The sequence below is a fragment of the Homalodisca vitripennis genome, unplaced genomic scaffold (genome assembly GCF_021130785.1).
Source record: "Homalodisca vitripennis isolate AUS2020 unplaced genomic scaffold, UT_GWSS_2.1 ScUCBcl_1787;HRSCAF=5849, whole genome shotgun sequence".
Classification (NCBI taxonomy): domain Eukaryota; kingdom Metazoa; phylum Arthropoda; class Insecta; order Hemiptera; family Cicadellidae; genus Homalodisca; species Homalodisca vitripennis.
The window spans coordinates 27,090-42,438 of NW_025777913.1; the positions used below are offsets into that span (position 1 = coordinate 27,090).

The following is a 15,349-nucleotide window of genomic DNA, read 5'->3' on the forward strand; positions in this document are numbered from 1 at the left end:
GATTATATTGAAGATTAAGCAAGTTACTGGAAGAGAACATGAATTTGAGGGGCCTGGGCCAATGAATTAAAAGAGGTGTTTATCAAGGAATTTTATTGGAGCTAAGTACTTTGTACCTTTTATTGAAGATTACCTTGGAGAGTGTGGCTAGCCAGTGTTGTACGCGAGTACAGTTGAGTATATGATACTTACACATAAATCACGGAGTTCAGCAGTTATGTCAAAACAGCGATTTGGTTTTCAATACATCTAAAATCATATGTCTCGCATTAAGAAGACAAACAACGCTGTTATCACACCACAATATGGTTCAAAAGGATAGTATGATATTACACATTTGAGAATTAAAATCTACCCTCTTCTTCAGGTTCAAAAAGTCCTAATAAATAAAAAATAAAGAAGCTAAAAAATGCGGCAATGTACTGCCTCACTAACAGAATTAAGTGATACCTGACTGGGACACCCACAGTATGAGATCAAAAAATAAACCCAAGTGATATCACCACTCAGAAGCCAATAACTGTCTAATAAAACAAGATGTTGTGTACAAAGATTGGTACAAGAGCAAATAAACTGTAATATCAATTTGTAATATTAACATTAAATGAGAAGTAAAATGATACATAATAACAAGTTAAAAGGAAATAAAATAATGCTGCCTTTTATTTGAACAAATTATATTTAAAGCAAAATACATTCCAGAATGTTATTAGCATAAATAAACTAAATAACTACTATTGTAAACATTAGGCCTAATATAGTGATTCATGTTTCTTGTACATCTATATCTGAATTTGAAGGCACTTCTTTGATATGTATTGAATCAACTTGGATGAGAAAAGATCCTCCCTCCACACATGAGTGTTATCCTGACCTTATGTTAGTGATTATCAAGCACAATACTTCTTTATGAGATTATTTGTTGAGACAACAAAATACAGTAGGTTTTTAATTGGTTTCAAACCAATGTAAACAGAGAGTACATCAACCAAGTTCTATCATATAAACAAATGTAATTTAGTTCATAAGACTTAAGACAATAACAATTACTATGTTAAGCTAATTATTTATTTTCAAACAACTTTTAGGTTTCAATGTTAACTACACAGAAGATGTCAGAATTATATTTAACACTCATTACTCAACACAAAAAAGAACACATCACTCAAGTCATGTCACCCACTATTTTATATTTACATGAAACTACACATTTGCTTATACTTATGCCATAACAGTACAGTTTTACAGCTCATATCTTAATCCACTTACAGAAATATGGAGAGAGCTAAGAGATAACTAATTTTAAAGAGGGTATTATGGGCTTTAATTTGATACCCTTTGGGGGGAAAATAATTTTCTAGTAAAACTACCAAAATAGTTTAAAAAAAAATTCTTTTTACATTTCTTAAATATTTATATGTTTTAATGCATAATTTTGTGAGAACATCACAACAAGAGAGACATCATAATGGATCAGGAGATGTTAAAAATACATCATAGGTGCCAAAACATTTCAACATTATTCGTATAGCATTCAGTAGAGTCTGCTTTGAAGATATAATTACATGTGAGTTAATTGATATCAACTCCTTTCTTTGTTACAAAACAAATATATAATGAATGGAAACCAATTTTTGTAAACAATGATGGATATTTTTCATAGTCAGAGTCGAATTTTTCAAGATTTCAGAGAGTATAAATATTTTATATAAAAGTTTTAGCCAAACCTGATGGTCAATTTGAAAACTATTTTTTATTGGTACTTTTGACATGGAATAACTCAGAAAAGACTGTTGCTTTGTGCCTTTAGATAATATTTTATGTTTTGTCAGTGTACCAGAGACAACCAGTTATGGAAACTTTCCTGAAATGATGTAAAATTGTCAGAATTACATTTCTCTAAGATAGAAGCTACATATTAGATGGAATATTGCATCTTAAAGAGACTGTTCTTGAAAATATGCTTAAAAATATACATATAAGTAACACAAGTACCATACACCTTAATATTTAACTTTTATTTAGTGGTATTAAATATATTATTTAAGATTGAACACCCAAAAAAGCTACTTTGTTTTTTCATATCAATAAAAATATATATACTCTTAGGTTTTATTTGATACCTTTACCAGCTTCCCAGCGGTTTGTAGAATTATAATAACGTTATGCAAAATAAATTCCACAACTTAAAAAGTTTGGCTACTTAAATGAATGAATTTTTGTAAACTTAATACTTCTATTAAACTGAGGAGAAATTTTCAAATCAAAATATTAATTAATACCTGAACAATGATAACTTTTGAATATATTACTCGGATCTTTTCCGTTATACGTATACCACTATTTAAAATCCTGTCAAATGCATTCCCGTTATTTTTATACGTAATATTCAAGTTAGTTACCTGTTCAACTCGACAAAGAAGGCCAATACTCGGCGATACTGTGTAGTATTTCCTCGAACAGGTCCTTTCCTTTGTGTCTAAAGGAAAGGACCTGCCCTTTCCTTGGGGGGTGGGCACTCTGCCAGTGTAATTAGAGAGTTATTCGGTTACAGAAAAAAGCCCTTAGGGTACTAAGTGGGGCACAGTTGCTTGAACACTGTAGACCACTGTTTTCTTAACATCAGATGACAGTGTACAATGTATATATATATACCAATTATGGTCTTTTATCAATTAACCATAAAGAACATGACTACATCACTAATGCAGGTGTACATAGGTATGAAACCAGGAAATGCCTTGGTCCATGTAAATAGATCTAGGTTACACAAGATTTCATATTGCTTCCCTATTATAGGCACTAAAATGTTAAACTCCATACCCCTTACAGTTAGACAGCTCCCGGTACAGAAGTTTGGGCCTGTCCTAAAATCCTGGTTGTCAGATATCGGATACCCCTTTCTACAGCCTAACTGAATATTTTGAATCTGACTATTCCCTTCTGCTTGGCTATTTAAGTTAATTTGTTTTTAATTTCTGCATGTGTTTAGTGTTATTATCTGTATATTGCATGGCCTTTAGATTGCCAATAGTCTTTCGATTGATATATGGACTGATTAATGAGCACTGATTAGAAAGTCATATCATGACTGTTTTGTATTCATAGATGTAGTCTTTCACAAAATGCATGTATAGTTTTATTTTTAATATTCACATTCATGCCTAGTTATATTTATATTTGTATTAGTGCAGGGTCTTATATATATTAATTAATTAATTAGTTCAGGGACATGAACTGTAATGCACACTATTTGTAACTATTAGGCCTAGTCAACTCTTTATTGTTTTACATGTAGTCATTTTTTTAATGTTGTCTTAATATCTGCGCGAATGCTTAGTTTATTTATATTTTTTGTACGACCTGGTGGAAATTTATTGGTGCACGGACTCTGATTATTGCACGCAGCTAAGTTTTGTAGTCGAATGTTGTTTTCACTAGACGTAGCCTATTACAATTTTTAGATCGCCTGAATAAATCAATTGTCTCCGCCGCCACATAAACTCGCACAAGTATGAGTCTAACATTGCACGACTGATCCCGCACTGATCTATTACGCTGTTTTGCCAAATGCCAAGTACTTTCAACTGTTTGTGTGTGTGTGCACCACTGTTAAGATCAAAGAAATTGTATGTATTGGTTCACTGTAGTGTTTATAACATATTTTGTAGATCCCGTTATATGCTTGCCGCTCGTCTGAAATAATAGTTGTTCTTGGTCGGATATATTATTAATTATGGGCAACAGCTGAGCCACGGAACAGTCAGCAAAGGCTACCAAAAAACACTCACGACTTTCCGACACATTCCTCCAAACATCCACTGTTGTGGTAGTACACGTCCAACATTGTTTTTACGAGAAAATAAACTTTCATTAATTTCTACGGTAGCGTTCGTTCCTCCAACTTTAGGGTTGCGTAGAATATTGTCGGCACAACATATAATTACACCAATCAACTGTAGTGTTATCGTTGATTTCTAATTCATGTCCACAAAATTCTATTGTTCTTAATTTCTTTGACCAACAGTAAATGAAAAACAATATTTGAGTCTTGAACTGGTTAAATATGTGTCGACACGAATATATTTGTACTCACGACACTCGCGTTTAGAACAAGCCCACTTTATCGAGTTTACATTTAAAGCCATATCGTGGCCACGGGCATTTTTTCGGGGATTATGAAAAATCGATTTTTGCTAGAAAAACTTAATTGCGTCTACTTCACTTCTATGAGCATACGCTAGGTGAAGAAAGTTCAGAGTAGGCTACAATAAACTGGTTACTGCAAGGAATGGACACGCACTGGTAGCGCGCGCCGGCAGAGGCTTGCTTATCGCGCAGACAGAGATAAGGATATACTAGATAAGAAATCCGCTTCTACAGAACCCTGCTTTAAAATAACTTATTACAACCATTGCAGTCGTATTTTTACTTAATCCTCAAGTAAACGACCAAAAAATTCTATTTTAATAGTGATATACGTATAACGGAAAAGATCTTATTACTCATTTCCACAAACAAGTCTGTGGAACCTACTCATCATCATATTGAAATTTTAAAAATTCTACTAAAAAAATATAAATCCTAGTAAAACACATTTTACAGGTTTCTTAGGGTATAACTATAAGCAAATGTGCAAAGTTTCATGCAAATCAGAGATGGTGCGTGACATTTCATTAAAATGTTGGGGGTGATTAGATTAGATATGGAGTTATCTTAAACCAAATAAGGGCCAACAAGGCACACAAAAATACAGAAAACAGATAATATTAAATTAGATAATATAAATATACTTAAAATGTATGGAGGTTCTAGAGTTTACTTTTTCACTTTATGACCATAATCACAACAGAAGCAGTATTTTCTTCAGTTATTCTACAACAAACTATCTTCATGTCTGGATTATCATTAATTTCAATCAATGCAACATTTTCATTTTTCAATAGATTACAAGTTTTGTTACAAAGAGGGATCTTAACAACTTTGCTCACAATTGGCAATAATTCAAATTCTGAAAGATCTCCAGATCCATGAGGCCCAAAATAAAGGAACATTCCTTCACTCACTCCTTCCCATACTGGAGTAGGCCTTGCTTCTATTTTTCTCAGAAAATCCTTGCACTTGTATATAAGGCTGTCATCTGTTAAATTTCTCAAAGTCTCATTAAACATGTGCTGTCCAACAGATTCACTGATGTTTAGCTTACAGTGATATTTGTTTAAATCAAAACCATCTCCTGAAACAAATTTTGCCGCTTCTAACGCTTCCTTATAGGTTGCAACTTTGTTCTTGAATTCATTAACAACCGTGAATTTCACTGCATCAAATAAATTTCCAAATTCTTCAAGATCTTTGCATGACAAAGATGAAGATTCTAAAACATCACCACACCGAGATAGCAGATTTTGAGCTTCTTGACTCAAGTTCGTGTCATCCATATCATCATATTCCTCTCTATTCGTTTCGGGTGAACTGCTAGAGCACTCTATTTTCAAACTGTCCTGAAGTGCAATAATGTCACTTTCTGCATCATTAATTAAAACTTCAAGCTGATCTTCTATATTAATTACTTTGGTACAGAATGTTGCTCTTATTTCTTCAGAGGCTTTTTCACACCAAATGTGAATGTCCCTTTTAACTTTGTCCAATGTTACAGATGTATATTTAACCACTTTCTTGAACACTTCAGCGATTTCATGCTTATATTCATTGTATAAGTGTACTAATTTTCTGGATAGATTTCGAAACAATGCAAAATTGGACATTTCATTTCTTTTCCAACAGGCAATGTCGTGTCCAATAGACTGGAAGAAATAAAGAATATCTTCTATTCTTGGGCTATATGATTTTACAGCTTCAAAAAGTAACAACTGCAAGGTTGTTTTAATTCCTGTTGAAGAAGACTCGTTAGGTTTAACACTTACTAGACCTTTTGCTCTCCTCTTTGCAGCTCTTTTTAGCAGATTTCTTTTTTGAGTTTTTGTCAGTTTTTTCTGATTCACTGGAGTTTCAGTAGCCACAGCAGACATATTATTTAATAATTGTCTTGTAGATTTAGCAGAAGCAATTGCATTGAAGAGAAACAGTAATTCACACGATAGATCGAAAACATCCTTTTTAGTAAGAGTTCCCTTTCTATATTTTTTTGAACAAATAATGAAATTTTCTACAAAACCGTATCCACTGAAAACCACAGAGGTTGCATTTAAAGCTTCAAGTCCAAAAAAGCTTAATTTTGTTAGAGATTTCCCACTCTCAACAACACTTTTCGCCTTTGTAATAGCTCCAAATGTTGCAACACCAACTGCAGAAGATGCAATAGATATCCAGGACGATCGTGATTCTTTATCACTCAACGCAATCGATTGATCATGTTTTTTGCGGTCATAAAGATTGCAGACATTTCTTGATACACTGTACACACCAGTACACACTGCTGTGGTTCCTGCTGCAGTAATAACAACTGGTGCTATAGAAACACATAAACTTGCTGCAAATACAGAAGCTGCAGCCACAGATGCAACAGATCCAACTGTGTCTAAACAACTTGCAGTTTTGCTAACTATTTTCTTTGCTGGTGAATATGCAAAGCCTATTAAACATTCATTTTCGCAATTGTACTCTCCATTAACAGGATAGCAGTATTCACAATCTGGAAGAACATTTTTTTCCATAAAATGATCCCAATTTTCGTACACTCTAGCATGTGCATCTATGAAAATGTTACCAGATTTTTGAATAATTCTAAAGACAGATGAATCACACACTTGTCTTTTGTGATAAAGAATCAACTTTGTACAAGCAAAACGGATAGGGTCATGATCGCTTTTTTTAATTATCTGGTCACACACAGACTTTATATGATATAATTGGTCTTCATTATAGCCTGTGTTATAATTGGAACAGTTGGGAAGTTCACTCGGACTTCCACATGTAGCAAAGCCAACTTTCTTTTTCAATAAGAACAAATCGGATTTTTCAATCTCATCATATGGCCTTGACCCAAGAGTTTCATAAAATTGTAACTGGCTCTCCAGTGCAAGACTCTTCCAGTTTACTTCTTCCATTATTTAGCAAACCTACAAAACAAATTATTTTAGTTCTCTGGACCTAAATTTCAATTCAAAACATCAGTCTTAAATACTCAAAACCACAAACTACAAGCACTTTAATTAAAGCAAGCTTACAAACACAGGCATGTCAACACTCACAAATGAAGCAAGCAGTTACAAACTTTGACCAAGCCTAGGAGAACTTTAGTGTAAGAACACAGACTCATGATATTGTTAGAGGCGGTTTTCTTGAAGTGATAAAGTAATATAAATTTGTGAAGTTAAAACTGACAGATTAGTCTTATACAAGTATTAGACAAAGTGTCTGTTCCACATTTTCTATTAAAAGAAAACTGAGGGTGACTACTCAAAATCTCTTTTCAAACTCTCGGTTATTCCCTAGTTTTCCCAGTCGAAAATGTCCAATTACACACAGTATCGAGTATCAGAAACGATCCACCCCTAGTAAAATTTCCACGGACATTATAAATATTATTCACGCATATCCACGGAGTCCGAAATTCATGCCTAATGCACGCTTTTCCAGATGCTCATCGTTGGTGGTAGTCCTGGGTAGAGTCCCGCGAAAGTGTCGTGGCTCCGAATATATCCCAATAATAGCGGCCAATACATGAAGAATGTATCAGTATTGTTACGTTACAGTAAAGGATTACAAAACAACATGACAAAGATTCTCACGCACGTTGGACTGTTTGGTTTGAACAGTTCGAATGGTCCGAACGATCGTAACATGTGCGTAGAAGTCGTTCTGATAAATAGTTGACCGGAGAACTGACGGGATTTCCAGCCGTCGTTCAACCAAAGCATCTCTGACCATGAAAACTGATGAGCGTGGTTGATTCGATTGGCTGGCCGTCTGCCGTTTGTAGACTGGCAACAACATTAAGTTGCGTTTACACTGGCAAGTACAGTTGCGAGAGAATTTGAACAAGTATTGTAGCATAATGTGAACAAGGTAAGCAATTTTAGTTGCGAGAACTCTCGCAAGTACTTGTTACAGTTGTATCGCTGTTTGTTCCGGGAGTCAAGACGAAGTCTGTTTTATACATGGCAGTGAAGTCTCGGCAATGTTTATAATTGAAATTTTAATAGCCGACATTGTTCTCCAGTTCATGTAACAAACTGTCCGACACTGGTTACGACAGGTGCTTATCCGCCGCAAATTCTAGACATTAAATGTTTCTACTGCTGCTCACCCCTCAGCTCATTCTGTCATTAATGTGTAACAGGACGCTAGTTGTTGTAACTGACCTACAACTTTCTTCTCCAACAGGTATCTTATCAAGCTTTGTAAAAATCCAACTGACATTATGGTGTACTCAAAAAACCGCGCTGCACCTCTTATCAAACCGTCAAACATTATATTATTCAACGCACCGAACTCTTAAGCCTGTTTATATCACTGTACATTTTAGGCCTATGCTATCTATCTAACACACGTCTTTTCAAAACACTATTTCACTCAAGAATAAGAGTTGGACAACTTTGTCCGGAGATGTCACTTCAATGACTGAATAATATTTAAGTACAAAAAACCCGTTTGTATTGCAGTTACTACCGCTCTGCCGCTTAAAGCGTACCACTCGTTTAGTACTGAAGTCCGAAACGATCGGTCGGCCGATTTTAATTGTCCAATGCATTGTTGTTTTTTTTTGGGGGGGGGGAGGGCGGAGGCTTGCCGTGGCACAGGATTAGAACTAATCAAGATAAACCCACTACACTAGTGGAGGTAACCTTAGATCAACCGCCGTCAGAAGTAGCGAACATATGTCGATCTTCATTCACGATCCCCGTTGTGTAAAATACAATGTTTCGATATTAATCAGTTCTTGATTCAAGAAGCTTTTAAATTATGTTATGATTTTATACGTTCTTGAAGACGGAAAAATTATTTTTGAAATATTCCAGGTTCTCAGCAAATTCCTGGCTTATTCCCGGTCGGGTGGCCACCTTGTGAATGGTAGCGATAGCAAAACAGACCGTAGCATTTTTTTATACCTTTCAGTCGTTAACCCAACTTGTTTAGTCAATGATGTCTAGTTTTAGGAATGCTGCTCCATTATCAAGTGATTAAAAATCGAAAATGTTGTGAAAATAAATAAAATTACATGACACAAATAACAACAAATAAGTAAACAAACACACACATTGAAACACTCAACACAACAAAGAAGTTAAATTATAATGTAGTTTACACATATGATTGGTCATGGACAGGAATAACTGTACAACTTGTGCAAGATAGTACATTGTCCGCGGTAGGCACGTTGCATAATAAACCATCACACTAACCAATATCGGTTTGATAACGCTGACCTTGAACTTGAATAGATGTAACAACTTATTGTTATCTGGCCTTCCGACAATCTTGTACAGGTCATGGTTCCTGTCCTTGGCCAGCCATACTGTAAACTAAATTATAATTAAATTTCTTAGCTGTGTTGTGTTTCCGTGTGTGCGTGTATGTCTACTTATTCATTTGCGTTATAGTTTTATTTATTATTACGTATAACATTACGACGTGATCGATTCTTAGCATGATTTGATAATGGGGCAGCACTCCCAAAACTAACCTTCATTGACAAAAACAAATTTTACTATCGACGGAAAAGTACATAACCTTAATAAATATTTGGTGACATTTTCAGATATCTATATTTAGAACTAACACTTCTTTATTCAAATACTTTTATATCATTTGGTGAAAGAGGATAATCGAAATTTGTCAAGAGTATCATCTCTTAAATAAATGTTATGCTGTTTAACTCTCTGAATGAGCTTTTGGTCTATCTATATCACAGGCTAATTGCATAAATAAAACAGTAATCATCTTTGTTTTGAAAATTTACATTAGTGTTTTTATTTTAATAGATTGATATATAATCCAGTATTAAAAATTATGTTTGTTTAATCTTAATGTAGTTTGGACACTTCTTGAAGCCCAGCTAAATCTTGCATTTGGTTGGTTATTTTGTTTGCGAATAATCTTTTATTATTTACTATATTTCTTTCATATTCACATTCTAAACATATCTGAACTTTCATATTTTTGTTACCCGCAACCTGGCTTTTGTAATCCACCTTCGGTCTAAGGTATTTCCAGTGCCACACTTGAGTTTGCTTTGATTCCTGATAAAGAAAATGTACATACATACGTATGACTGAGAAGCCTATTACAATCTAGGGGGGAATCCTACCAACTTCCCCTCTATTTGAGGTATAAGGGGGAAATCCTTTTGTTTTTCAGACTGTAGTCTGCGAAAGAATTTGTTCTCTGTTTTTCCTTAAGACATGGTTATAATGCCATACCAGAAAGCCCACCAGTTTCAAATACCATATGTGAAAACAATGACAACTTTGTTCATTAAGATTGGTTTTATAATAATGTTAAATTAATATTTATGATGCATTAGATGTTTTAAATTAATCACTGGTGCAATCTAAAATAAAAGTTAATTATTAACTTTGTATTTATTGCCTGCATTACAATACTGATCAATCAATTACAACTAGTATTTTATAAATTTAAAATGTAAACAACGTTTAAGCCAATTTGTCGAAATTCAACTGAGTGTCAACAGCTGTTTAAAGTCAGTTAAATTTTGATTATGAAACGTAAATGCTATATTTTTTTCTGAATTGCAAAATGTTATTGTAAATTGCTTGATCAGTAGTGTAATGCAGGTTGCATAGAAGACGTCATTGTCTAATTTTAAATTTAGATTGCACCAATGATCAATAAACTATCTATGCAATGAAAATACTATTATGAAAACAACCTCATTGTACAAATCCGTGAATGTTTGCACATAAGGTAATCGAATTTGGTTAGATCGAAGGTAAATGAAAAGAGCCGAAAGAAGACGCTTTATGATCAAAATTGGTTTTCGTTGATACATTTCCTTGAAGGCACACTCCTCAATAATACTGGAAATATCTTAGACAGAAAATTAATTTTAACAGACCGAATTTGATTCTTTATAACCTAATTATTTTACCGAGATTCATCCATATAAATTAATTGTTTTGAATAACTTATCAACACCTAGCAGAAACCACGAAAGATAGAGGCAGGAAATATGGTACATACCTTCATAATGCGCTCAAGAGGCTCACGAAGGAGCGACTATCAATTATCTCAGCAATGTTTAGAATGTGATAGAAAAAGAACGTGAATATAGTGTACTGTTTTTCAACGGGAAATTGCGTGCGACGCCGCGGGCAACTGCTAGTATTTTATACATTTTATTAAAGTTGACTATAATATTACATTGTTGAACTGTGGTGATAATATCCTTACCTATTGCAGAATTTCGGTTACTTTTGAGTAAAACAAATTAAAAAAATTATAATCTACAAAATAAACAACTTTATTATTTATATCTTATAGGCTATATAAAATTCTCGTGTCAGAATGTTAGTTACGTTACTCCTCCGAAACGGCTTTACAGATTTTTACCAAATTTTATATGCATATTCAGTAGGTCTGAGAATTGGCTACTATCTATTTTTCATATCCTGAAGTGTTCAGGGTGGACCACCAATGAAATTTAGAAAATCAGTTTTCAAAGCGCCTGCATATTGGAAACTGCAAATACGAGATAATTATGTTTATTATATAGCCAAACACTATTCGAAGGCGCTAAGTTAAGATGTATATTTGTAATTAAAATAAATTACTTTCGGTTGAACTTTAAGCTTCAATTTTAGACCACTTTATAATAGAGTACATGTACGTGTACCTTGCGTCTTTTGTAATTTTGTTGTTTTTCGAATGACACTTCAGCCTACAAAAATATTTATATCTTCTATCATTCAATTTTTAAATATGAGCAGTATTACCACTGTATTATTCAACCGTAAACTATTCAAACGACGACTGCGCTGAAATTTGACATGGAGATTCTTAAGGTCCCTTGGATGAATATATGCATATTCTTATTTCTAAAATCCCTCCGGGCTTCGCCCCACTGGTCTTTAAAGTAGCAACTCAATCCCTTTAAAGTTCTGAAATATTAAGTAAAAAAGCATTTTTAATGTTATCAACTTCTATGTAAACATTGTTTATTATTTTAAATTTGATTACATTATAGCGAGTGAAAATATTTTTCTAACGTTGTTTTAGATTTCAGCAATTAGGTAAGTACTTATCTATTTTACAAAATACCACAAAACATAAGATGGTCAGAATTTGACATCGAAGACACCTTTTGAAGCAGTCGGCAAGAACTATGCTAAATGAAAATTTGCTGGACTGTGCATTTGAATTAATGTACTAATTCCAGCTCTAAACATTCTAAAATATTAACAACGTTTTTCAGTTAAAAAGGAAACAAACGCGTAGTGTCATTGTTAATATACTTTAGCTGTGCATTTTAATCAAATACTAAGTAACAGATCTAAAAGATATTGTTACTATCTGACAAAGTAAATTAGAATAGCCATAAATATGAACTTTTAACGTATTTTCTTGATCGTGGTAACAAGGCAAACTGAACATTGGCGCCGGAAATAAAAATTCACTCAAACCAGTGTTGGTCAACACGTGCAACACCTACTAAACTGTGTGCAAAGGAGCGGGTAACTGCTAGAAATGCAGATATAAGAGACAATTTAGTCTGTCATTTACTTTACATTTAAACACTGTTATTAAACCTAAATTATTTGTCTTTTTTACAAAAGTGGGGTTTTTAGAGCTGTGTATGTATATATACAGGGTGTCCCATGAAGAAACGGAGAAACTGTCAGGACTTGTTCTTACGGTGAAAATAATGAAAAAAGTTCATATACACATAGGTCCAGAAACACTTAGTTAGCGAGCTATACAGGGTGAAAGATTTCGCCCAGATTTCAGTGCTACCGTTAAAAGGGAGCCCTATTAAATTATTTTGGGCGTTACCCAGGATGTAAAATTTAATGTATATTATGCAAATTGAACTGAAAAATTGAATAAAATTGGTACCAGACCTCTAGCTGCAGTAATTTTTAAGATATCTGAAGAAATACGCAAAATTCGGTGTCCAAAAACAAGTTTCATTTAGGTGTCAAGTAGATTAACTTTGTTAAATGTGTAACAAACACGTAAAATTCTTTAACAAAACTTGTAAAGAATTAATTTCTTAAGATAATGATGTAAAATAAGACAGTAAAAATTATACGTAAACTTTAAGAAAATCAATTTTTAATTAAATTAAATAATAATTAAATACGAAGAATAGACAAAATCGGTTACACTTTTTTTCTTACTGCATGTACATCCTAATATTTGGAGAAAACATGTTAATTATTGAAAATAATTATGTATAGATTTTATTTATAGAAACATTCTTCTATTTTTTCTAATGAATTACATACTAGTAAAAAAACTTTAGTGTCATAAAATCTGAAACTTAACAATAATTGCGAATTAATTTACGTTATTCTACAACTTTTGTAACAAAAATATTATTTTCATAGGTTGGCAGTACTAACAGCTGTTCAACAATCACAATTACGAACTTTTTTTGAATATTTTATATTGAAGTGTCATACAGATAAGTTAAGTGTAAATATTGATACAGTATAAAAGTGAATATGCCGTTTCAATTTTCTAATGAAGAATATGCCGACATAATGTTCTGTTACGGATGCTAATGGAAATGCGGAAGCTGCTCGACGTGAATATCAGGAAAGATTTCCTGCAATGCAGATTCCGAATGCGAAAACCTTTTCTTCAGTGTTTCAGTTTTAAGAACGAATGGATCATTTCCAACAATTTCGTTTTCGGTTGAACGGCAGGCACATCATCGCGTTAACGATGAACTTCAAGTGATTCAACATATTCATCGTAGCCCGGGTACTAGTACGAGGCGAATTGCGTATCGCACTGGTTTACCGAGAAACAAAGTGTGGCGCATCTTGCGTAAAGAGAGACTTCATCCTTATCACCTGCAAAAGGTACAACATTTGCTGCCGACAGATTACCCTTTACGGTTAAACTTTTCTTATTGGCTTTTAGACAATGCTGATAGGGTGAATTCAATTTTATTTACTGATGAAGCAACTTTCACGATAAACGGGTCCTTCAATTATAGAAATAGTCATTTATGGAGCGAAGAAAATCCACATGGTACCGTAGAAACCTTTTTCCAACACAGATTTCACATTAATGTTTGGTGTGCCGTTATTGATGACAAAATTCTAGGACCATTGGTTTTTTACAGGTAATATGTACGAACAATTTCTGAAAAATGATTTACCGGCTCTTTTGGAAGATATCCCTTTACAAAAAAGATTAAAAATGATTTTCCAACACGATGGTGCAACTCCTCATTTTTCTTTAGTAGCTAGTAATCATTTGAAAGTTAATTTCTTGAACTGGATTGGGCGTGGTGGACCAATCAACTGGCCACCACGATCGCCTGACTTATCGCCTCTTGACTACTTCTTATGGGGACATATCAAAGCTATGGTGTATAAACGTAAAGTTGATACCAAGGAAGAATTACTCGTTAGAATTCGCAACGCATTTGACAGTATAAGAAACAATCCAGACATAATTCGCAGAGCCACCACAAATATTTTACATCGAGCAGAGTGCTGTGTGCATTGTGAAGGAAGGAATTTCGAACAGTTACTAAACTAAGATTAGTTATTTTGTTAGCATTTATTTTTTTTTTGCAATAGTAAGTGAAAATAAAAGTTTATAAACATGTACGTTCAGCAAGAAAAAAAGTGTAACCGATTTTGTCTATTCTTCGTACGTTATTTTTTTAAATTAAAAATTGATTTTCTTAAAGTTTACATATAAGTTTTATTGGCTTATTTTACATCATTATCTTGAGAAATTAATTCTTTACAAGTTTTGTTAAAGAATTTTACGTGTTTGTTACACATTTAACAAAGTTAATCTACTTGAAACCTAAATGAAACCGAATTTTGCGTATTTCTTCAGATATCTTAAAAATTACTGCAGCTAGAGGTCTGGTACCAATTTTATTCAATTTTTCAGTTCAATTTGCATAATATACATTAAATTACGTCCTGGGTAACGCCCAAAATAATTTAATAGGGCTCCCTTTTAATGGTGGCACTGAAATCTGGGCGAAATCTTTCACCCTGTATAGCTCGCTAACTAAGCGTTTCTGGACCTATGTGTATATAAACTTTTTTCATTATTTTCACCGTAAGAACAAGTCCTGACAGTTTCTTCTCCGTTTCTTCATGGGACACCCTGTATTTTTTGAACAGAATAGAGGCAAAATCAGAAATGAAAAAAGCAACATTAATATCAAAGT

The 15,349-nt window shown here is 33.5% G+C and overlaps 1 protein-coding gene across 2 annotated transcripts in view; it reads right to left on the reverse strand.

The window, feature by feature from the left end:
* Positions 1-660: 660 nt before the first annotated feature.
* Positions 661-15,349, reverse strand: part of LOC124371662 — a 42,622-nt gene continuing 27,933 nt past the window's right edge. For both annotated transcript variants that reach the window (XM_046830000.1, XM_046829999.1), the window contains one exon: positions 661-7,079. In XM_046830000.1, coding sequence (XP_046685956.1) covers positions 4,827-7,067 — 2,241 coding nt within the window. In that variant the 5' untranslated portion in view covers positions 7,068-7,079 and the 3' untranslated portion in view covers positions 661-4,826. The remainder of the gene's footprint in view (positions 7,080-15,349) is intronic.